The 22,534-nt window shown below is 44.8% G+C and overlaps 1 protein-coding gene across 2 annotated transcripts in view; it reads right to left on the bottom strand.

Moving 5' to 3' along the window:
• The window catches only part of NEURL1B (neuralized E3 ubiquitin protein ligase 1B), a 93,392-nt gene that overhangs the window by 9,936 nt on the left and 60,922 nt on the right, over positions 1 to 22,534 (bottom strand). For both annotated transcript variants that reach the window (XM_015423312.1, XM_015423311.1), the window contains one exon: positions 4,462 to 5,019. In XM_015423312.1, the coding sequence (XP_015278798.1) occupies positions 4,462 to 5,019 (558 nt within the window). The remainder of the gene's footprint in view (positions 1 to 4,461; positions 5,020 to 22,534) is intronic.

Genomic DNA, 22,534 nt, shown 5'->3' with positions numbered 1-22,534 from the left:
ACAAGGGTCACAGCTAATGGTATGCTGTCTACTCAATTTTCAGTCAAAAAAGTGCCACATGAAATAAAAGGAAAAAGGAAACAGGAACAGCCTGTTGTCTTCTCAACACCTCCTAGGTATCTTTCAAAAAAGAACCTCCAATTTTATGCATGCTAATATAAAAACATGCCCTCTGGAAAGTAATTTGAACAAAGTCCCATTAATGTACTCCCTATATCCTTCTACAGAGCATTACTCAACATTCTGACTGAAGCTCAATTGCCTTTTGCAATCAGGCCCACTGGAGTGCCAGTGCAGATATATGCAATACATCTAAACACCAAAAAAAAGAAGAAAAGCGGGATGGTTATGGTGGCATGCCAATAAAGGCTTGTCAAAGTAAGGTTATGGTGGCTTTACACAGATAACCGCACAGTAACCCAAGGGAATGTGTTTGGTGTGAGGTCTGAGAACAGTTGAGGCAGCAAGTTACATCATAGGTGTCCCGACTCGGGCCGGGACTTGGCACCGAGAGATAGCAGGAAGCCCCAAACAAAAATGCCGCACCACCACCCTGCCACGCAACTCATGACTCCAGAGGCAGAGCATCCAGGAGACCGTCCTTTGAGCGACAAGAGCTGGAGCGATGGTGGCGGCAGCAGGGAGGAGGAGGCGGGCCTGGAGGAGCCGAGGCTGGTGGCGCCGGGGCCGGGTGGGCCAGCGCGGAGGAGCGACAGGGAAACTGGGGAGAGCGCACTCGGGGCCGGGTCCCGTGACGCCAGGGTGGGGCGAGTGGAAGTGGCCTCAGCATGGTTCCCTTTGAAGGGGGGAGGGGGCCCTGATGCAAGGGGAGTCATGGGGCTCGAGGGAATAATAAAAGGAGAAGTCAGGAGGCAGCCAGGGAGGAAGGACTAGGCTGGCCGGGGCACGGGAAGCTGACCACAGAGAAGGGAACCCCAGAGTCACCGACGAGTTGGTGCAGAGGCCAGATACCTAGGACGGGCAAGAGTGGTGGAGAACGCGCTCTGAACACCCTGTCTTCTGAGGCTGCTTCTCTCACTTCATCTAGAGACCTCTCCTCGACCCCCCCCCCCAGGGGACAGATCTGGCTCGTGAAACGTACTCCTCGTCAGTGGAGGTGTAATTCCCAGAGATGGCCAGTGGGGGACTGACCCCTCGTGGAGAGCCAGGACGTGACAATAGGTAGTAAGTGGGTTTGTCCGTAAGGGCAAAAGTAAGTCATTGAGTTCTAACTTGAAGACGAAAAAGCACCAATGCTTTGGGGAAGTTTCCAAGCTCTTGAAAAGAGAATTACAACACTGCTGTCCCCACTGGAGTTCTCTGATAAGCAGAGAAGCTGGCCTTTCTCTTGCGTTTAGGTGCTGTGCTTTCTTTAAAAACCCTGATAGGGCAGGAATGTAACGTGAGAGGCTCTAAGTGGCCCTTCTAGGAGATAGTGGATCTAAAGCCTGTGCTTGGGAGGGAAAAAAGGAACACGTCTGGAGGATGAGTCACAGCAATGCTCTGGACCAGGACACACACAGACACAGCTGGCAACTGGTGGAGCCAATGCATAAGTGGACAGAGGCCCAATTTCACTGGCTTGGTCTCCTCCATCACAGGCATAAACAGCGCCAGAAACGAAGTCCTATTTCATAGTAGGAACACTAGTGCAATAACTCTGTTTGACATAGGGAATCTATGCAGGAGAAAATACTGAAGCACGACACACTGTAACCTCTGTAACCATTTTTTATTTTGATCATAATTTTTTTCGTGCTATACTAATTTGTAATGTTTAATGTTTTTATTAATTGTATTTTATTGTTTTATATCTGCTGTACTTTGCCCAGAGAGCCTCAGCTATGGGTGGTATAAAAATGTTAATAATGATGCTGATGACAACGACAACTGCCGTGTGCATTTTAGACATTTGTATTTTTAAAAGTCTGGTGCTAGCATACTTGTGTACATACTGTTAACATGCACAAACAAAATCGTTGAGCTAAAATCTAAACCGGTGGCATTAAAGAAAGTGCAAAGTCAGTTTTCCACATAGATTTATAACAAACACCTGTTTTGTGGTTCTTTGTGACATACGGTGTTTGTGGTAAACTCTTCATGTTGTAAAGGATTAAATGTTATGTGTATATGTATGGTTTTAGGGTTGTGACAGCAGTGTTCAAACCTTTTATGATTTCCTCCTTTTTTAAGGCCCTGTAGAGGGTAGAGTAAACCTTTTAGATCATGGGTGTTAAACATGCGGCCCGGGGGCCATATCAGGCCCCCGGAGGGCTTCCATCAGGCCTGCAGTAGAACTGGCCATCTCCTGCTTTTAGTTCTGCTGCTGCTGCTGCTGCTGCATCATAGCTTGCTTCACCAGACTCTCTTAATCACTCAGCCATTTCATGTTTTAACCTGGGTCCTAGACTCAGAACTCTGAGCTTGAGATTTCTGTGGTGAATGTCAATAAGTCAAAAGTAGGTTTGCAGCTTACAGAGCTAATGTTTTAAGCATGTTTTTATTTTAATTTTTAAAAATCTTTGTGTTTGTGTCCTTTATAAAGTTTATATCTCTGCTACCTGGTCTTACATTTTATGACACACATGGCCTGGCCCAACAAGGTCTCATTTATGTCAGATCCGGCCATCATAACAAATGAGTTTGACACCCCTGCTTTAGATGGTTTGAGTCAGCCAGAACCTTTGCTTTCACAGAATGGTAGTAACAGCTGGGGCAAATTAAGGTTGAGATAGCTTAACAGGTGAGGTGGATAGAGAGGGAGTAGAGTTGGTGTAGTACTATCAGCCATTAGTTGTCAGACAGAGAAAGCAAAGCAAAGCAGGAAATTGGAGGAGAAGTGAGAGACCCTTGGGATTCACCCCTTTAGGAGCCTTGTATCAGGAATTCATTTGAAGGCTTGGGTTGTTGCTTGTGGCAACTGCTGTGTAATTTTGGCTTTTAATTGCACTGACTATGGGACTGTTATCTTGTTTTCTTGTCTTCTCACCCGCTCTGCCCTTGGATTTAGTAAATAATTATGTGTTGAATGTAGAGTTCCCTCCTTCGTGCAGCAAATAGCCCATGGCCAGGATGAAGAGCACTATCAGAGTGAGTCCCTGGAGTGGCTACTTCTTTACACATGTATGCTACTGCAATATGCTGGTATAGTGTGGTGACTAAATACTGCTGTGCTAAGCAGAGTTATACTCTTCTCACTGAAGTCAAAGGGCTTGGTGGTGAAAAGTGCCACCAAATCGCAGCTGACATGGTGACCTGCAGGGTTTTCAAGACAAGAAATGAACAGAGACAGTTTGCCATTGCCCGCCTCTGCATAGCAACCCTGGCATACCCTGCTTGGCTTCTGATATATAACAAGATCAGGCTAGCCTAGACCATCCAGGGCATACTTTAATTATTGCCTATGCAATGAACTCACAAGGAAGCCTCAATATATCTAATTCTCAGCATGGTCAGGCCTGTGGATACTTAAATCGAGGGTCTGGAGTAAAGAGCTGAAAAGACAGATCTTTCTACAGACCTAAAAAAAAGCCACTTGCAGAAAAATCTGAAAACTAAATAAATAATTAAAAAATGGAGTTTACAAAACCCAAAGTAATAGAAGCAGCACCAGTAGCTTTAAGAAACAAATGCCCTCAGTAGCCTTTGATAAACAACTACAACAGTGTTGCCAGCAAGTTTTGGATTTCTATCAGCAAAAGGCAGCGGGGAGGAGGCAGGGTCCTTTCCAGACTGTTGTGGCCTTTGAGGGAGGACTCATTGGTACCAGACCTGGCAGCAATCACTTGACAACTTGCTACCATGCAACTGGCATGACTAATCCAGGACTGGCTGCTTGCTAGTGTTGAATAGCAGACACCTCACAAAAGCTAGTGTTGTGCAGTGGTTACAGTTTCAGACTAGGATATGAGAGGTTCAAATTGCCACTCTGCTGTGGAGGCTCACAGGCTGATCTTGGGCCAGTCATATATTCTCAGACTAACTTACTTCACTGGGCTGTTGAGAGGAGGTACTGGAATGCAGGAGAAAGCGGCTTTAGGTCCTCATTATGGAGAAAGTGTAATGGTGTGCAAAATACCCCATTTTGTGCTTCTTCTATACTTATGTCCATGGAAGAATCTTTTGACAGGATGATTGGGAACATTTCTCTTTCTTCCAGTGGGGGGCCCAGATTAAGGTCACTTGTGAGAAAAGTGTCTACCATTGCAACACATAGCTCAGTTGAGAATATTTTTGTTAGAACAACCTTCCAAGCTGTATAAACTGTAGGTGCCTTACAATGCAAAGTAACTAAAAAAAATCCAATTAAAGGGACAAGTTCAATCAAAGGTAAAAGCAAAGCATAGGATAGATTATTTTTGATTTCCTTATCACAAAGAACAAACATTTCATTTACGTTTTTCTCTCCGTGTGTAACGTGACAAGGAATTGCATATACAAGGATTTAAAAATATATCTTACCGAGTATTTGCACTTCATGGGTGATTCCATAGACGTCTATCAGTGCCCAGAGAGGCCCGGAGACTTTGACACCACAATGAAAAAGTATTGGCTCCTCATCATTAATGCTATAGAAAACTCTCCCATGGCGATCAACCCAGAAAGCCAGGATGTTATCCCTTAGTGCAAACCTCTCTGGCAGAGCTTTGGCCCAGTAGCCTGGCCGTGTTACCAGGTCTGGGCAAGCATACTTTGGTATATCATCTGCACTCATCTGTGATGGATCATGAGTGGTGAAGCCAAAGCGCAATGCCCCACTCCACCCATGGTGCACAGACATCAGCTTGAGCCGCACTTTCTCATACAGGTGGATGGGCCGGTTGGTGAAAGTGATGCCATTGCAGAAGCTGTTCCTCCGGGTTGCCTTGCGGGACTGAGCATCCAGACGTATGTTTTTTCCTTTGGCCTGGAAGTGGAATCGTGGAGGCTCAGTAATAGTGAGGACAGACCGCCCATGGCTACCATTAGGCAGTGTATAATAAGGCCTGTGGGATACCGAACGAGCCTGTTGATTGGTGTCTGCAAAAAAGAAAGAAAGAAAGGTATCATTAGGAACTTCCCTCCTATAGTATTCACTCATATTTAGAATGTGACACACTTACTTCTCCCTTTACTACACAACATCATACACTGAGATGTATAGACTACTAGACAAATTTAGTAACCTATTCTTATTATTCCAAAAGGCTTCTTCCAGCTTAGAAATACTACTTCTTGAATAGGGTTGCTAGCCCCCTTGGTGGAGGTGGGGGTCCTCCCCACCAGGGCCCAGCTCCTCCAAAAATCAGCTGGCTGGTGGGGGGACATTAGGAGAAAGAGGAAGGCCTAGGCCATGTAGCTGGTATCACACAGGAAGTGATGTCATCACACCAGTGACATCTGAGCAATACTCTGATATTTGGGCAAGAACTCTATGGTAGAAGCTGTTTTTACCACAGTTTTTGCCCGAATATCAGAGCATTGCAGTGACAACACAGCGTGATGATGTAACTTCCTGCGTGATGCTGGCAACATGGCCTGGATCTTTCTGTTCTCTTCGTAAGTCCCCCCCCCCCCATCCTTCACCAGTTGCCAGGAGGGGTCTGGCAACCTTATTCTTGAAGTGGAGAGAAGAATCTTCTTGTGGCTCTTTAAAAACTAGCCCATGGAATAAGATTTTATGGGCTAGTGCCCACTTCATTAAATTTGTATGCAGTGGTGTGTCCCTCAGTGATGCTTTTGGTAGTGTTTAGTCCCAAACTGTTGGGCCCTTTTTTGTCCCAGGGTCTTTTGGTTTTGCAGTAAAGAAGCTGATTTGCTGAACTACTTCTAGATGATGACACCTTTGGAGCAATGGCCAAGTTACCAAATACTTCTTCACACCCTCCTCACAAGGCAGGCAAGATAACCAGTCTGGACTCTGCTTGGCTGAAGAATGGAGTATTAACAAAGACTGGCAGCTGATGAGTGTGGGCTACTTGCTGCTTCCCTAGTTCTTTGGTTCCCGGGCACTGCCCTAAAAATATGCTGGCAGTGTAGAGGAAGCCACATTTTTGGATAATCAGAGCCATCCACCACCACCACCAATTAAATTAAATTAAATTAAATGAGCTGATCTGCAGTGCCCCCCACCTCAGTGTTTCCCCACATGAGCAATATGCTACATGTCACTGGAGTCATGCACGCCTCAGGGCAGTGCAGGCCGGCGCAGCTACCCCACTAAAATTCAAAATTAAAGGAGGAGATTGGGGTGGGGGTGCAGCAAATTCAATAGGGGGCGGAACCCTGTACGGTTCACTGCTGACTACAGCCCTGTACACTCAGCAGCAATACAATGCTTTAAGTCAACTACATTTCCAAGGTCAAAGCTTAATCTGCCTATCTCCTCCTCCAGGATGACATTTCCATCATCTAAAAAAAGGGATAATGAGGCCAGAAGCTAGCAACTTTTCTGAGTTGAACCAGCACATCAGTCAAATCAGCCGAGCATTATTGTATGGCCCTTACGAGTCACCTAATTCTGTGCTCTAACAGCTAAAGCACACCTGATTCTGCACACATGCCTCACAGCTTTGATACTGACTCTCAAGTGTGAAGATGCTTCTGATCCTGAGACAATGATGGTATATTATCTGGAAATCGAAGGTGGGCATACCTGATTTCAACGTAAAGATATGAGGCCAGTGCCGAACCACAAGGTTAAAAAAAATGGGGGGGGGGACAGTAAGCTGAAAGAATCACTGTTTTTTACAAAATTCTGAAGCAATCTACCACATGTCACAGGAGGAAATTGGTTGTTCTAACTGTTTGGGTAGGTTTAATGTATGACTTCCTCTTATGGCAGGAACAGTACAATGGGAAATATCCAGTAATTCTTTCCTTTATTTCTAATGAAAGGTGCACAAACACACATGAACTTCAATAAAGCAAATTTAATGCTTCTGTCCCTTATAAGCCACATACCACAAAAAAAAACAACAACCCATAACCAAATGTCAGACCACTTTATCATTCAAGACATTGGCCATAAGAAGTAACCACATATGAAAAGTTTCATATATTTGAGACACATGCTTACTCAGGTATTTTTTCCACATATTTGACCAATCCCTCCTTTCCACTTGGCAGAAGTGAGGTATAAAAAAGAGTAAGAAGAAGCTTATGAAAAACTAAGGTCAGCTAGTATGGTTTAGTAAATGAAATTCTACAGTTAAATCTGGGAGACCAGGGCTGTGGTCACACTGGAGGCTTGGAGCAATCTGGCTGCTCCCCTGTTTGCAGCGGTTTAAATAGTTGCAGGAAGTTTTGATCAGACATCCCCCCCTGAACCAGCTTTACCACATGCTTGCCCCATGGTCTATCATTCATATTGTTGCAGCATCCTTTTTTTTTCCTTTCATCCACGCACATAAGCGTGTATCCGAAGCTCCGGCTCCTTTTTGACAGCTCCACAATCCCTCTGCCAAGTACTCCAGCCCCTCTCAGACTCCTTCCCTTCACCTCTCTTCCTTGGAATATGGGGGGGGGGAGTGCAGATTTATATGAGTAGTCTCATTGACTTCAGTGCATTTACCTTTGTGGCAATCATGGAATACTCTCAAACAGCAACTTTGACACAGAAACAGGAGGGGGAGGTTGGGGGGGATTTGTCACTTGAAAACAACTCCTCTGGGGACTCCCGATCCAGAATGACTACTTGGCCACGGTTACTGACAATACCAGGGGCGATTGTGTGCTTATGCATACATAGGTGCCTGATTTTAAAAAAACCCCAAAGGAGACAGAAAGGGAAGGAAAGGTTCAGACTTCCCAAATGGCTTGACTTCACAACATTTGACCTTGGTTCAGACATCAGGAAATGTGGGGTGGAAGCGCTGGCATACCTAATGACCAGACTTGCCCTGGTGTCAGCAAACTCTGCTTCCAGGATGCACTGGACCCGGGTGCCGATGACTGGGCCATGGAAGGTAGATGTTGCTGTCTGATTGTGCTCTTTACATCTGCAAAGGTACCGTGATGATATCGGCACAAACTGGTCATGTGACTGCAGCCCAGGACTCAAATCTCACCTCAGGTGTAGGCTCACTGAGACAAGAACTACACATTGCAGAGCTACCACTTGATATAAACTTTCCTGGAGAATGCTACTTCAGACTGCAAATGGGGATCCACACAATCAAAAGCATTCCCGTCCCATATCAAAAATAGTAATAAAAATTCACAGTAGCAGTTAGTTGAACACAGAGCCACATTCTGAACTACTCTGAATAACTATCCCATCAGAACACCAGTTCTTCTAAGGTAAAAATTTCTCTGCCCATTGACATCTATATATCTAATAGCGAAAGGTGCCCCCTGCGTGCGGATACCTAAATCCGCGCATCGAGGGCACCTGGGGGGAGGGAGATTTTCGTGCACACTTGGGGCAGTCCCCAGGTGTGCACAAAAATCTAAAAACCCGGAAAAAATATTGGGGGAATACTTAAATCCCCCGAAAGTGACAGAGCGTCCCCTGCGCATGCGCAGGGAACGCTCTGCAAACTCCCTGACCGCCGCTTCGGAGGGGGGGAAGAGAGCAGCGAGCCGGGGAGGGGAGGGGGGAAAGAGAGCAGCGAGGCCCGGATGGGGGGGAACTTACCTCCCCCTGCTGCTTCCTCCTCTGCCTCATGAGTGTCGAGGTCCCTCCCCCCCGCGAGTATCACGGGTCCCGCCCCTTGTTAGACCTATTTTCAATCTTAACATGTTCCAGAGACAGCTCAGCTCCCAAGAAGGGCCTTTTTTGCTTGCATACAACAGCATCTCCCAACATCCCCAGCAAGGGATTAGTTCTCAGATGCAGGTTCTCAGACTTTTCATGGGATGAACCTGCCTCTCTGGGCCTTTCTGTAACAGCAACCTAAATTTGCAGTCCAAGGCACACATACCTGGTAGTCAAATTAAACACAGTGGGGCTTATTCCAAAGTAAACATGTGTAGGGATTGGGAATTGTCACATGACAGCCAACTGTTTCTGCTTTAGGACTGATCAATTTGGCCTGCTCTGAGGACTGCTGTTTACTTGTAATTATTGTGGCAACACAATCTAAGATGGTTATTTGTGGACCATAGGTTGATTTTATATCTACTGGGCTAGTGATTGCACTAAAAAGATTGTATGCGCATATTCACTTTGTGCCTGGGTATGTTTTTACTGAACAATTTCCTTTATGGTCCTAATTGAAATTATATTTTGTATACATTTTTGATTGTGTTTTATGAGTGTAACTATTTACCATCTAGCCACACTTGTATGACCTCTGAGGAAGGCCGATCCGGCCGAAACGCGTCAGGTCATTTTTTTAGCCCTGGTTATGATTATGGTTTATGTATATTGTCTGTAATTGGGCCCCTATATATGTTTTAACTTGATATTATTAATAAATACATGTACTTCTTTTTATCAATGGGTTTTAATATTGGCCCTCTTTTCCACTAAACCTTTGTTTGGTTTGGGAATTGTCACATGACAGCCAACTGTTTCTGCTTTAGGACTGATCAATTTGGCCTGCTCTGAGGACTTGAACAGCAAACTGCTTCATAGTATTTAGCTGGGAGGTATGCATTGCTGCCTGCTAATGTCTGCAGACTGAACAGCCTGTGCAAGAAACCGGAATAAGGGCTTGTTAAAAAAATGACAAATCTGTCTCCTCCTAACAGTATATGTAGCAGATTAACAGTGCAATTTAAGCAGAGTTACACCCTGCCATATCTACTGAAGTCAATGGTTTTAGAAGGGTGTAACTGGTTAGGATTGCACTGTAAATCCCTAGCAAAAGCTGTGCTTCTGAGGAGGTTACATAAGTGTAGTTGTAATGTAAACATCTTGCCAAAGAATGCCAGATTGTTTTAAAGCATTTCCCCCCAAAATACTGAATCAAGTTTTACAAATTAAAACAGTGACTGTTTGAGTCTCCCAAGAGAAGCAAGGTCCTCTCTGCCCTTCCCTGTGCAAAAGGATTCTGTTGGAAAAACCAATAAGAGTTCATGGCAACTTTCTGTAGGTGAAAATATACTGCGTCTGGCAAAGCATCTTGGGAATTTCACCCTCTTTATATTAACACCTAGCTATGGCAGTTATGAAAAGGTGAAAAACACCTGCCCTTTAAGGATCTGTTTAAACTCCAATGGGAATAGCACAAACACACAGTTCTAACTTTATATGAGAACTGCAAACAGCAGATAAACTCCTTAGATACTTCTTTTCATTATATTTATCTTAAGGGCGAGGAGATATGGGAAATAATGGCTGGAGAGATACACACTTTTCTGCCTCTCATGAACAGCAAGTTATAGATATGTTCAACAGTAAACATCCTTGAGCATTCAAGGCAATGTTTGCCTCCACTGGAGAGTAGAAGCTTTATCATAAACTTCAACAAAGACATGATAAGGCCAAAAGCTCAGAAACAAAGACTGTTGTTGAAGAATGCATTAAAGCCATTATCAAATTTGCTTTTGTGATTGTGGCTATGGCTACAACTTGCTCCCTGGTATTGCTATTGGTACATAACAGTATAAATCTAGTTAGCAAATTATAAAATGTAAAAAAAAAAAAAAGCTCTTTCAAGGGCAATAACATACTATTGTTGTTCCTGTTATCATGAGCTAGGGTTGCTGACTGTGAAGAAACAATTTCAGCATATGCCTCTCTTGTATTTTAAGCTGCACTGTCCTCTAAGATAATATTCTTTTTCAATCTCCTTGGTTGATCCACTGAAGATAATTGCTATGGTCAGAAACTCGCCCCACTGGCATGACTAGACCTGGCTGCCAAAGAACAGTATAAGGCCATTTCACCCCTTTAAATAAGGTGGTCAACGCTATCATAAGCCATGTCAGGATTGCTGTTAGTGGTCAACACAGCAACCGCTAATGTTAGCACCAGAACATGGAAATAATCATCTTCCATATTCTTGAACAATCTCTTTCTTGCTAACACACAGTACTGACAAAATAGGAAAGAATGAACAGCAAAGCTTATCAGGCAGATTTAGTTTTTGATGGTGGTGGAAAGGGCTAACTTGTGGTGACGCCATAGGGTTTTCAAGGAAAGCGATGTTCAGAGGTGTTCAGAGCCAGTTTGGTATAGTGGTTAAGTGTGTGGACCGGGTTTGATTCCCCACGCATCCATATGCAGCTGCTGGTGTGGTCTTGGGTAAGTTACAAGTTATTTCAGAGCTGTTCTCTCACGAGCCGTTCTTGAAAGAGCTCTTTCAGCCCCACCTACCTCACAGGGTGTCTGTTATGGGGAGGGGAAGGGAAAGGAGATTGTAAACCGCTTTGAGACTCCTTTGAGTAGTGAAAAGTGGGGCATAAATCCAATTCCTCCTCCTTGCCATTGCCTGCTTTTGCATAGCAACACTGGACTTCTTTCATGGTCTCTCATCTAAGCACTAACCAGGACCAACCCTGCTTAGCTTGCAAGATCTGATGAGATTGTGCTAGCCTGGGCCATCCAGGTCAGTGCAGTTGATACAGTATAGGGTTTTGGTGTTTTGTTTTGTTTTGCAGACAAGAACCTCAGAATAAAAAGAGGAATGTCAAAAAAGATGGAAAAACTGATCTATAGTCAAAACACTAACTTCATTTTCATGTGATGAACAGGAAGTTTAAGCCAGGGGTTATTTTTTTCAACCCCCCCCCCCAAAAAAAAAAACAGGAAAGCATGATGTGATTATACAATAGGAAACTATCCAAAAGGAAATGAATGGATAATTTATTTATAATGCCATCCTTTAGTAGCACAAACACCTGTTACTTATACTTTTAAAAATAAAGCCTTTGGCTGGAGCCAGGAGAGGCATTACTGCACAGAACGAATGTTGCTCCTGAAATCATCTAGCGACCGATGCTTTTGACAAAATAATGTACATATCTGCCGCCTTCAAATGAGGCCCTCCAAAAAGGATGGGGAGAGAGGAAGGTGACAAAACAATCTGCATGAGCCACATAGTCAGAATTCAGTAGCCCACTCTCACCCCAAGGGTTGCATTATTCTTTCTCAGGTTTTAATTTTTAAGAAGAAGAAGAGATTGGATTTATACCCCGACCTTCACTACCCAAAGGTGTCTCAGAGCGGCTTACGAACTCCTTTCCCTTCCCCTCCCCACAACAGATACCCTGTGAGGTAGGTGGGGCTGAGAGAGCTCTTGACAGAAACTGCTATTTTTCAAGAACAGCTCTTATTAGAACTATGGCTTGCCCAAGGTCATCCAGCCAGGTGCAGGTGGAGGAGTGGGGAATCAAACCCGGTTCTCCCAGATTAGAGTTCACACACTTAACCACTACACCAAATTAATTATTTGAAGAATTTTAAGCCATATATTTGTTCAAACACTGTGTATACTAGACAGTCTATACATAATTTAATTTAACGTCTTTCTGTCTTTAGAAATTACTTCATACCAACATTACAAAAGTTGACAAATGGTAAATTAATAAATTTAAAGTATTTAATTTTATTTAAAATATTTCTATATAGAGTTTAATTTCTGTTATTGTTTTTCTTTCTTAATGAAGTTTGTTGATAACAAAATGGTCACTTTTATTTCATGCATTTTCCCTTCCAAGCCTTTACACTCAAGAGCATTAAAGCCTTCTTCATACAGGCCACTTTTGTATAGTAATGAAGTAATTTACTAATAACATACCAAAATTATTATTTAATTATACTTGATAAAATCACAACATGTCATGCGCCCCAGTGCCCCCTGCAGGAGAGCCGCCCGTCGCCATGCTGCCGGGAAGTGAGGAAAGGTCTGGGGTGCCCCACCCATGCCGGTGCGTCTTCCTGCTCTTTGCCGAGGGGTGAGGAGCCGAGGGCAGTCCTGAAGGAAGCAGGGAGTAATGGTCTCAGAAGACAGGTATGTCAGAGAGTTCCCTCACTCTCTTTCCTGCCCTGGGTATATGGCTTGTGACTGTTTATCGGTCCAGCTATGCTTCCCTCTCTCTAGCCGCTCCAAACGCTCCAGCTGTAGCCAACCCAGTACTCCTCATCAGCCACCTCCACCCCTTCTTTTATTACCCCATCAGCCCCTAGTTCCTCCCCCTGTAAAGGCTCAGACGCCGCAGTCTTCGGTTCCACCCTTCCTCCATGCTCCGGGTCCGGGTCCAGTTGCACTGCTGCTCCTGCAGCTCTCCTGGCCCCCCGGCATCTTGTCTCGTCGCTTCTTGGACTCTTCCAGCCTGTTGCCACCCTGTGAGGCGTGGGACAGGTCTGGCTCACCCTGCAGCTGTGGCATGTTGCCGCAGCTTGTGTTGCTCCTCCGGAGCCGCCCCCGGCCCTTGTTGCGCTTTTGGGGCGCCACCACATCCGGTGCCCTTCCTTTCACCGCCACACCCGCCGTCGGGCAAGGTGAGTTGAGCGGCACGGGGGGGCATCCCAGGGGGTCGTTCCCAGGCTGGCCCTCTTCTGGACCGGGAGCTCCCGGCCAAGGCTGGGATGCAACACATATTGTTGCATGTGAATATGACATGTTTTAATCCTAAAACAACAATATAAAATATAGGTAATACCTGTTCATTCTCATAAATGGAGATGAATGGTCATCCACCATTATAAACATCTATGGTGCTTTACATGGTATTTTTCCATGTGGCCTTGTTTTTGTGTGGGCTTTTATATGTATGGGCTTTTTTCTGTGTGGGCAGTTTTCCACATGGGCTTTTCTTCTGTGAGTATTTATGACCGTGGGGTTTTTCCTGCGGGATTTTTCCGGTCACCCCTAGTTACATGGTACTAGCCCCTGGGCCAGCCCTAAGTGTATGGTACCTCCATAGTATGGGGAGGCAAAACAGGGAAAAGTGAGGTGCCTCCCATAAATACTTGCAGGTTCCCACAAGTATTTGTGGGAGGCACCTCACTTTTCTGTTTTCCCTCCCCATATGGTTTCCCCTTTCCCTCCTCCTGGAAACATTTCCCTGCTTCCTTTCCGTACCACTCACCAGGGGTCAATTCGGGGGGATCGCCGTTCCCCCGGGTGAGGTGCGGGGGGGCACACAACGAAGCCCTGCCCCCTGCTTCCGGTCGGGGTAAAATGGCGATTTGACGCACCCTGTAAGTGCTCAGGGTGGACGGGTGTTCCTTACAGCAGTTTGGACTGTATTTTGGTCCAACGCAGCTTCCCCCAGGCAGGGGGAATGACTGACAGGCATCAAGACCCAAGAGAGAGCTGAGATTGGTGTGATCAAGTCTCGGAGGAGGCTTGTATTACACTTTGATCCCCTCTCCCGAAGTGGGCAAGCGCATTCAGGGGGTGTGGCCTTATGACACACTTCCGGTGATGTCAGGGGGTGTGGCATATGCTAATGAGTTATGCTAATGAGTTCCCCTAGCTCTTTTTCTACGAAACGACCCCTGCCACCCACCCACCAACCTTCCTTTTATCTGTTCCCCTTCAGCTATTTATTTTCTTCCTTCATATGGGGACCCAAAGCAGCTCTTCTCCATTTTATCCTCACAGTAGCCCTGTCAGATAGGTTAGGCTGAGAATGTGTGGCCCTAAGTCACCCAGTGAACTTCAATGGCACAGTGGTAATTTGAACCTCAGTCTTCCAGATCCTAGTCTGAAACCATTACACCACACCGACTTTCACAGGTGGCTGCTGTTGAACAACTGCGAGTAGGTAGGCCTGGGTGAGTCATGCAAATTGCAAGGTAGCAAGTTGCCTGGTGGTTGTTACCGGGTATCAGTCCCCTTCAAACGTAAGAATTTATGGTGCCAGATAGTCTTTCACTCATTGCATGTACTTTTAGTGAGAAGAGTATGCTTATAATTTGTCTTTTTAATTTTAGCTTTTCCTCCAGTTTGTCTGGATTATTGCCATTGCTCTCCAGAGACACTGAACAATTTAAACTGCCTGAGTGTTCAAGAGACAAACATTGTGTGATTGTAATGTTGATAAGTGTGGCTGGGAACAATGAGACAAAATAGATTCATGCTAGAGAGGAGGATGCGAAGTGTATTTTGAGCATCTTGGGGATTTTTTTTGTCTAAGTATTGTTTACAGTAAAAGTTTTGTGCTAAAATGGAATTTTGAGTACTGCAGTGAGATATTACAGTTCACACAGACAAAAATTAGGGCCATCTTATCCTTTCCGTTTTCCCAGTTTACAAAGCCAATAATCCCCACCCCCTTGGAATGTACTAAAGGTAGGACATTCAGTGCTCAATCTTCTGTATATTATACGGTTGTATAATCTAGACTGCAATGTGCACAAGCAGAGGGCAGAAGAGATCAGGGAGAACTAAAATGCCCTCAGAGCATATTCTGCTGCAAGTATGAAACAAGCGAATCAAGGCCTATATAATAGTAAAAGGTTAATCATTCCCATCTACATTGTATGGGCAAATACTCAATGTAATGTGGAATTCATTAGGCCTTGAGCAAAAAACAAAAACACCCACTGGTGCCTCCCAAAGGAGATCCAGCTTTAAACAAGACTGCTATATCCAACTTCCTAGACCAGCCGGTGGGAACTGCCCCCCCCCCCAAAGGAATGGGAAGAGAGATTTAGCCATGTCAAAAATTCTTTCTGTCCACAATATGCCACAAGAACTGAGGCAGCAAATCAAGTATCACAAGAGAACCTTCATAAATGTAATAACCAACTGTCTTGAAAGAGTGACGTTCAGTTCCAACATTCAGAGTGCCTCTGGATGCTTGAGAGAGGCACCAGAAATCACCATTTCGACATCCTCCATCAGCCCTTCTGGTGCTTAACATCTGAGGGGAATTCATGCATCTCTATTGCAAGATGCGTAAATTCCATGTGTATGTGGCTCCCACCACATACCACCATTAAGCCATAAAAATCCGCTTGTCAGCTGTTGCACAGGAAGAAGTCAAGTCAGTTTCTCACTGCTGGTAGTATTCCATAGCATCACTCAAAACTGCTCAAGGAAGCCCTCTTCTAATTTCTATCCTAAATGGCAATTTTAGAGCCACTGGATCTTGTAAAGTTTTCCTTCATCTGAATTTTCACTCCGTATGCAGATTTCAGTCATATCCTTTCATAAGGCTGATTCTTACATTCAATTGCTTTGGCATGGGGGAAAAGCAGCTTTCATCAAATGAAGGCACATTCAAGCACTGTTTTCTATATAAAACTGACATAGTAAGTATGGCACAACTCCTAAAGCAATGGAAGATAAACCAAAAAAAGATGAACGGGCCAAACTCTTTACTTCTGGACACGGAGACGTTCTGCATTCCTTCAATCATTTTTGATGTTCTTCTTGGTGCTTGTTACATTTTAAGTACATTCTTTTTAAACATGGACAATTAAAAATTGACATAGTATTCCAGATGAACCGTATCAGTGCCTTATAAGCAAGCATTAACACTTCCTTGTCTCTGACTTCGATGCACTGCCAAATTTCTCCAACAACTGCGTTTAACAAGGGCTGATAAATCTTACTTCTCAATTTACTCTGAGCATACACTTTTTGCATCTCAGAAAAGCCACTGTATAATGTCAACATGGCTTACAGGCTAAAAATAAAACTCTTCAGTGTAATTTGTGCAGAACACTGAGGACTTCCTAGAACTCTGCATCTCTTGCTTTTCTTTCACCTGTATGAACTAAGCAGTAACTGAACATCCAATCAGTTAATGAGTTATAGACACACTATATACATTCATTTTTATCAACAGAATGCAGGAGCAATTCCACCAAAACCTCTAAAGCTCGTAAGACAAGAACCTTGGAAATCTGTATCACGTTTCAGACCTTGTTCTCACAATCAGTTACCTCTTCAACACTGCTTCATTTGACACTGTTCTCTCATGAGTGTTTAAAACTCCATTTCAAATGGACTCCTGCAGTCTCTTTGCTACAATTTAATGAAGCTGGACTCTATGACAGTGAGAACTCACTATGTGTAAAGTTTATAACTATGGAGTCATTCTGGAAAAGAGACTGATCATTCTTATTTCTCCCAGAATATCTCCTTCATGAGCCTCTCATTCCCAACGGGACACAAGGGCATTCATATATTATTCCATGGATAACAAACATGTACTGACATCTTAAGTGGAAGATGGAACTTTGGAGAGAGTTATGGGGAAAAAACCCCGGAGAACTACCAAGCTAGACAATAACATTTTGGTGACAAAAGGAACCAGGAACACAGATCTGTAAGGAGCTTGATGATTAGAGCTCTTAGAATAAGTTGAACCAAATGGATGTATCCATAGCACTAGTTGGATGTGTGTATCTGAGATCTAAAAGCTGCTTATCATGAAGTGAAAGTGCAGCTGTGGAGAAACAAAACTGTAGGAATTTTGGCTACAGGGAATGCAGTGCTCTGTGCTACCATTGTTCCAAACGGAATACTGCTACCAACTGACATGTTGGAGGAGCACATTCCTAGCTTTTGATGGTGCAACTTGTTTGATGTAAAATTCAGCACCTTGAACACTGCAATTTTCACTTTACAGCTCTTATAGCTGTGATGGTATGCTCAGAAGCAGAGAACTGGAGTGTTCTGCATATCGACTTGAGAGTAATTACATATAGGTAGACACACTCAAGAGAAACCCAGCTGTAGTTTTTTTGCTAGGAAAGAGGCATACTTACATTTTCAAACACCCTAATTAAGAACACAAATACACATACTGCTACAACAGTCAAATGCTACAGAAAACTATTCTTTTATGTGTTTATTTCATCTTAGTGAAGTAATTTTTTCCTAAGACTAGACAGAATTTATTTATTTTATATAATTATATATTATTGAGTAGTGGGGTGGCACTTTCTGAACATTCCACTCACTCCTAAATCAGTTGGCTCCATGATGTGTCACTCAGAAGTTGTCCCTATCCACTGGCTGTGTTGCCTGAGTCCCACCCACAGAGGTGGCGCCCACCAAAATTCTCCTCAGAAGACGATTGCTTCGCTCCAGTGAACACAGCTTCTGCTACTCTTCCCCGCCCACTCCCCCTTCAGCCACTGTTCCCTGTCAGAATTACTGGCAAACGGCTGTGTCTCCCGATGAAGACACTTCTCCTGCTTGGCTCCTCTGTGGGACTAAGTTTTCCCTCAGTGGCTGTTGGCAGGCAACCAAGCTTGGTTCTGTCAGTAAAAAGACAAAGGGAAGGAAACCCTTTCCAGGCCTTCGTGAGAAACAAATTGGGGCTAGTCCTGACTAGAGTTGCCAGCTCCAGGTTGGGAAATTCCTGGATATTCTGTGTCTAAGGAAGCCAAAGTTTGGGGAGGGGAGAGGCCTCAGCTGAACCGAATGCCATAGAGCCCATCCTCCAAAGCAGTTATTTCCTCCAGGGGAGGAAGAGATCTGTTGTCTGGAGTTCAGTTGTGATACCTGGCGATCTTCAGGCTCCACCTGGAAGTTAGCTACCCTAGGCATAGCAGTTAGCACTTCAGAGCAGGGTCTGCCAGGCAGAGATCAGTTCCCCTATGGCATTATACCCTGCTGGGTCCTCCCCCTCCCCAAATGCTGCCCTCCACAGGATACACCTCCAACTCTCCAGGTAGTTCCCTACTCAGGGCTGGCAACCCTACTTTCCCCTCAGTGCCTGTTGCTAGTCAACCAAGCTTGGTTCTGTCAGTAAAAGACATGCCTATTTTGGCCTTTGGGAAAAAACTCATTGGGGCCAGTCCTGACTAGGGTTGCCAGCTCCAGGGACGGTAGAGTCTACGGAAGCCAGGGTTTGGGGAGGGGAGAGGCCTCAGCAGAACAGAATGCCATAGAGCCCATCCGTCAAAGCAGTTATTTTCTCCGGGGGGGGGAGAGATCTGTTGTCTGTTGTGATACCTGGTGGTCTCCAGGCTCCACCTGAAGGTTGGCTACCCTAGGCATAGCAGTCGGCACTTCAGAGCAGGGTCTTCTTGCTGTGGAAGCTAAATGGGTGATTTTGGACCAGTCACAGACTTTCAGCCTAACCTACCTCACTGGGTTGTTGTGCAAGTCAAAAGGGGAGGGGAGAGAATGATATAAGCTGCTGTGGTCCCCATTGCAGAGAAACCTGTACTTTTCCTCCTGGTAAAGTTACCAATCTCCAGGTGAGGGCTGGAGATCACAGAATTACAACTGCTCTCCAGATGGCAGAGATCCGTTCCCCTGGAGAAATTGATGGACTCTGTGTCCTTATAGTCTGCTGAGATGCCCCCCCTGTGACAGCCAATGCGACGTAGTAGTCAGGGCTTCAGAGCACGGTAGAGGCTGCAGGTGTGTGGGGGGAGATGGAAAGCTGAAGAGTGAGGGGCAGATAATGGTAGGTTGATGCTTGGCTGGGAAGGAGATAGAGTTGCGAACTCCAGGTTGGGAAATTCCTGGTGACTTGAGGGGTGGAGCCAGGAGAGGGTGAGGTCTGAGGAGGGGTGGGACCTCAGACAGGTACAGTGCCATAGACTCCACCCTCCAAACCAGCCAGTCCCTCCTGGAGAACCACTGTTGCCAACCTTCAGGGCTGGAGATCACTCAGAATTACAACTGCTCTCTTGGAGGGAGGGAGGAGGAAATGGAAAGCTGAAGTCAGAAGGGCAGATAAAGGTAGGTTGATGGTTGGCTGGGAGGAAGGGAGGGTTGCCAACTCCAGGTTGGGAAATTCCTGGGGATTTGAAGGGTGGAGTCTGGAGAGGGTGGGGTTTGTGTAGGGGTGGGACCTCAGACAGGTACAATGCCATAAACTCCACCCTCCAAACCAGCCATTCCCTCCTGGGAAACCATTGTTGCCAAACTCCAGGTGGGGGCTGGAGATCATTCAGAATTACAACTGCTCTTCAGGTAGCAGAGATTAGTACCTCTGGAGAAAATGGTGGACTATGTCATTATACCCTGCTGAGGTCACCACAGCAAATTGATTCTGAGTGCCCAAGGCCAGGGCACTCTCCCAGAGCCTCTTTCTAGAGCTTGTTGTATTTATTTCCACAACAAGCCTTATTCCTAGTCTGCAATAATTTGATGTAATAGAAAGGTGTGTGGGGGGGAATCTTTGAGTAAGCCTTCATTTATATATACAGAAAGCTTATTTGCATTTATGTTGTTCAAATGATGTGAATGACCTGTGATAGCCTGAGGGCTGGCATACTTTTGACCACCCTCCTCCTCATCTAGGGGGCTCTTAACGACTTCAAAAGATCCTTGTACAGGGGAAATAGATAAGGCAGCCTTAGCACTGCCAAAGATTCAAATGCATTGATTTCCTTTGTGCATTTCAGAAATGATACATATGAGAGAAAGAAGATTCCATGGCATTGTTGCCATACCTTTCAACAGAAGCTGGGAGACACCTGTGTGTCAACTCTGATTGTTCCCATTTTGATCCTATATCTATACCACTGGAAAATGTGAATGTACAATTTAGCTTTGTAGTTTGAAAGAGGGTGTTTTACTGCTTTGTATAAGCTACTGTATTGTAGTTCATGAGCTAGCTGGCTAAAATGCTCCCTAACAAAAGAGGCAAAGGCACTTTACCAAACTAGGAGGACACTAGGATGACAGCATCCCAAAATATTCCAATTATCAAGGATATTCTGGGTGGAAGGAAATGAAAGTCTACAGACAACATACATCAGACTCCAGGACATACAAACACAGTTATTTTTAATAGGAAATCAGATCTTTACAACAAGAATTTGCATACTCAATAACTATCATTCCGGCACGGCAAGACTGCAGCCCATTTTCTTTCTTTCTGCTGCTTCATCTTGCAGCTACTTGCAGAACTGAAAATGGCGCTGTTGCCAGAGCAAACTCCATGAGTTTCACTTGTGACTTGGTAATTTTCTATACACACTTCATCTTGTAACCCATGATATGTCCTCAAGCATTAAACCCTTATGCATGAAGTTCCACTAAAAATAAAAAAAAACATGTTCTCTGCAGTAGGAGAGCTCTCACAAAGGAACCATTCCATGACATCATTAAAAAACTGCACACGATAGAACTGTTACCTTGAAAGGGAAAATAACCTCAGGGCTATGTTATTCTGGTTAACTGAGCATCCCTTAACTGTACTAAGTATCACAAGCCAAACTACACAGAGAAAAAATAACTGATCAACTGAAGGTAGTATTAAACAAAGTAGTATTAAAACCCCCCCCCCCCCATCTTGGCCAGAAAAAATACAGAACAAGGGAAGCTTTATTTCAACCATGAAATAAATAGTATTAAAATCCTCACTAAACTGGCAGCAAAAAATAAATCTACCGTGGCCAACATTTCCTTTGTCTCTTGCTGAGTATCAGAAGATACTGACATTAAATGACCAAGCCCAGATCCCCCAAATATACTCTGTTAGTGCCCCATTTAAAAGAACAATTCCTTTGCCCAAACATTCATGAGGCAAGCAATGGGTCATCATAAACTTTCTCCCTTATACAAACACTAGGAATAAGGCCCGTTGTGGAATTAAATACAACGAGATCTAGAAAGAGGCTCTGGGAGAGTGCTCTGGCTTTGGGCAAACAGTGTCAATTTGCTGTGGTGACCTCAGCAGGGTATAATGACAGAGTCCACTGTTTTCTCCAGAGGAACTGATCTCTGCTTCCTGAAGAACAGTTGTAATTTTGAGTGATCTCTAGCCCTCACCTGGAGATTGGCAATAATTGTTACCCAGGACGAAATGGCTGGTTTGGAGGGTGGAGTCTATGGCATTCTACCTGTCTGAGGTCCCACCCCTCCGCAAACCCCACCCTCTCCAGGCTCCACCCCTCAAATCCACAAGAATTTGCCAGCCTGGAGTTGGCAATCCCATCTCCTTCCGAGCTAACCATCAACCTACCATTATCTGCCCCTTTGACTTCAGCTGACTTCTGCCCTCCCTTCTGCAGAGCAGTTGTAATTCTGAGTGGTCTCCAGCCCTCACCTGGAGATTGGCAACAATGGTTCCCCATGAGGGACTGACTGGTTTGGAGGGTGGAGTCTATGACATTGTATCTGTCTGAGGTCCCACCCCTCCTCAAACCTCACCCTCTTCAGGCTCCATCCCTCAAATCTCCAGGAATTTCCCATCTGCATGTCCGATTCTCCAGGCATTCAAATAAATCCACGTTTGTAGCAAAGTAGCATTTATTAAAGCGATGGTGAAAACAGGAACACAAGGATTGTTAAGAATGGAGACTACCTCTGGGGTACAAGGTAATAAACAAAATCATACCAGGCCAATGGGTCATTTTCCCGCGTGCGGGAAAGCAGGTAAAACAGGTGCCCAAACCCCTGGGAACAAACGGTCTTAAACATAAACATTAATTCGGTTCACAAGCCCTATCACATACTAATCAAAGCAACTCCAAAACTCCTTCCAACCTCCAGTAGTTGACCTTGGGCATTATCTAAGTTTCAAAGCAGTCCTAACATACAGAGAAAGGAATTTACCTAATGAGCGCAGCAGAAGCAACAGGGAGACATAGCTGGTATCACGGGAGGGGGGGGAATGAACTCAAGCTAGAAGCATACAATGTTACACAGAACTCCATGGCAGCTTGCTGACACTGGATCTGGCAACCCTATCAGGACTGGCCCCAATGTGTTTTCTCCCAAAGGCCAAAATA

Source organism: Gekko japonicus, unplaced genomic scaffold, assembly GCF_001447785.1.
Source record: "Gekko japonicus isolate JY-2015 unplaced genomic scaffold, Gekko_japonicus_V1.1 scaffold1329, whole genome shotgun sequence".
Classification (NCBI taxonomy): Eukaryota; Metazoa; Chordata; class Lepidosauria; order Squamata; family Gekkonidae; genus Gekko; species Gekko japonicus.
The sequence above is the reverse complement of the archived record's forward strand: the minus strand, read 5'-3'. Positions and strand labels throughout refer to the sequence as shown.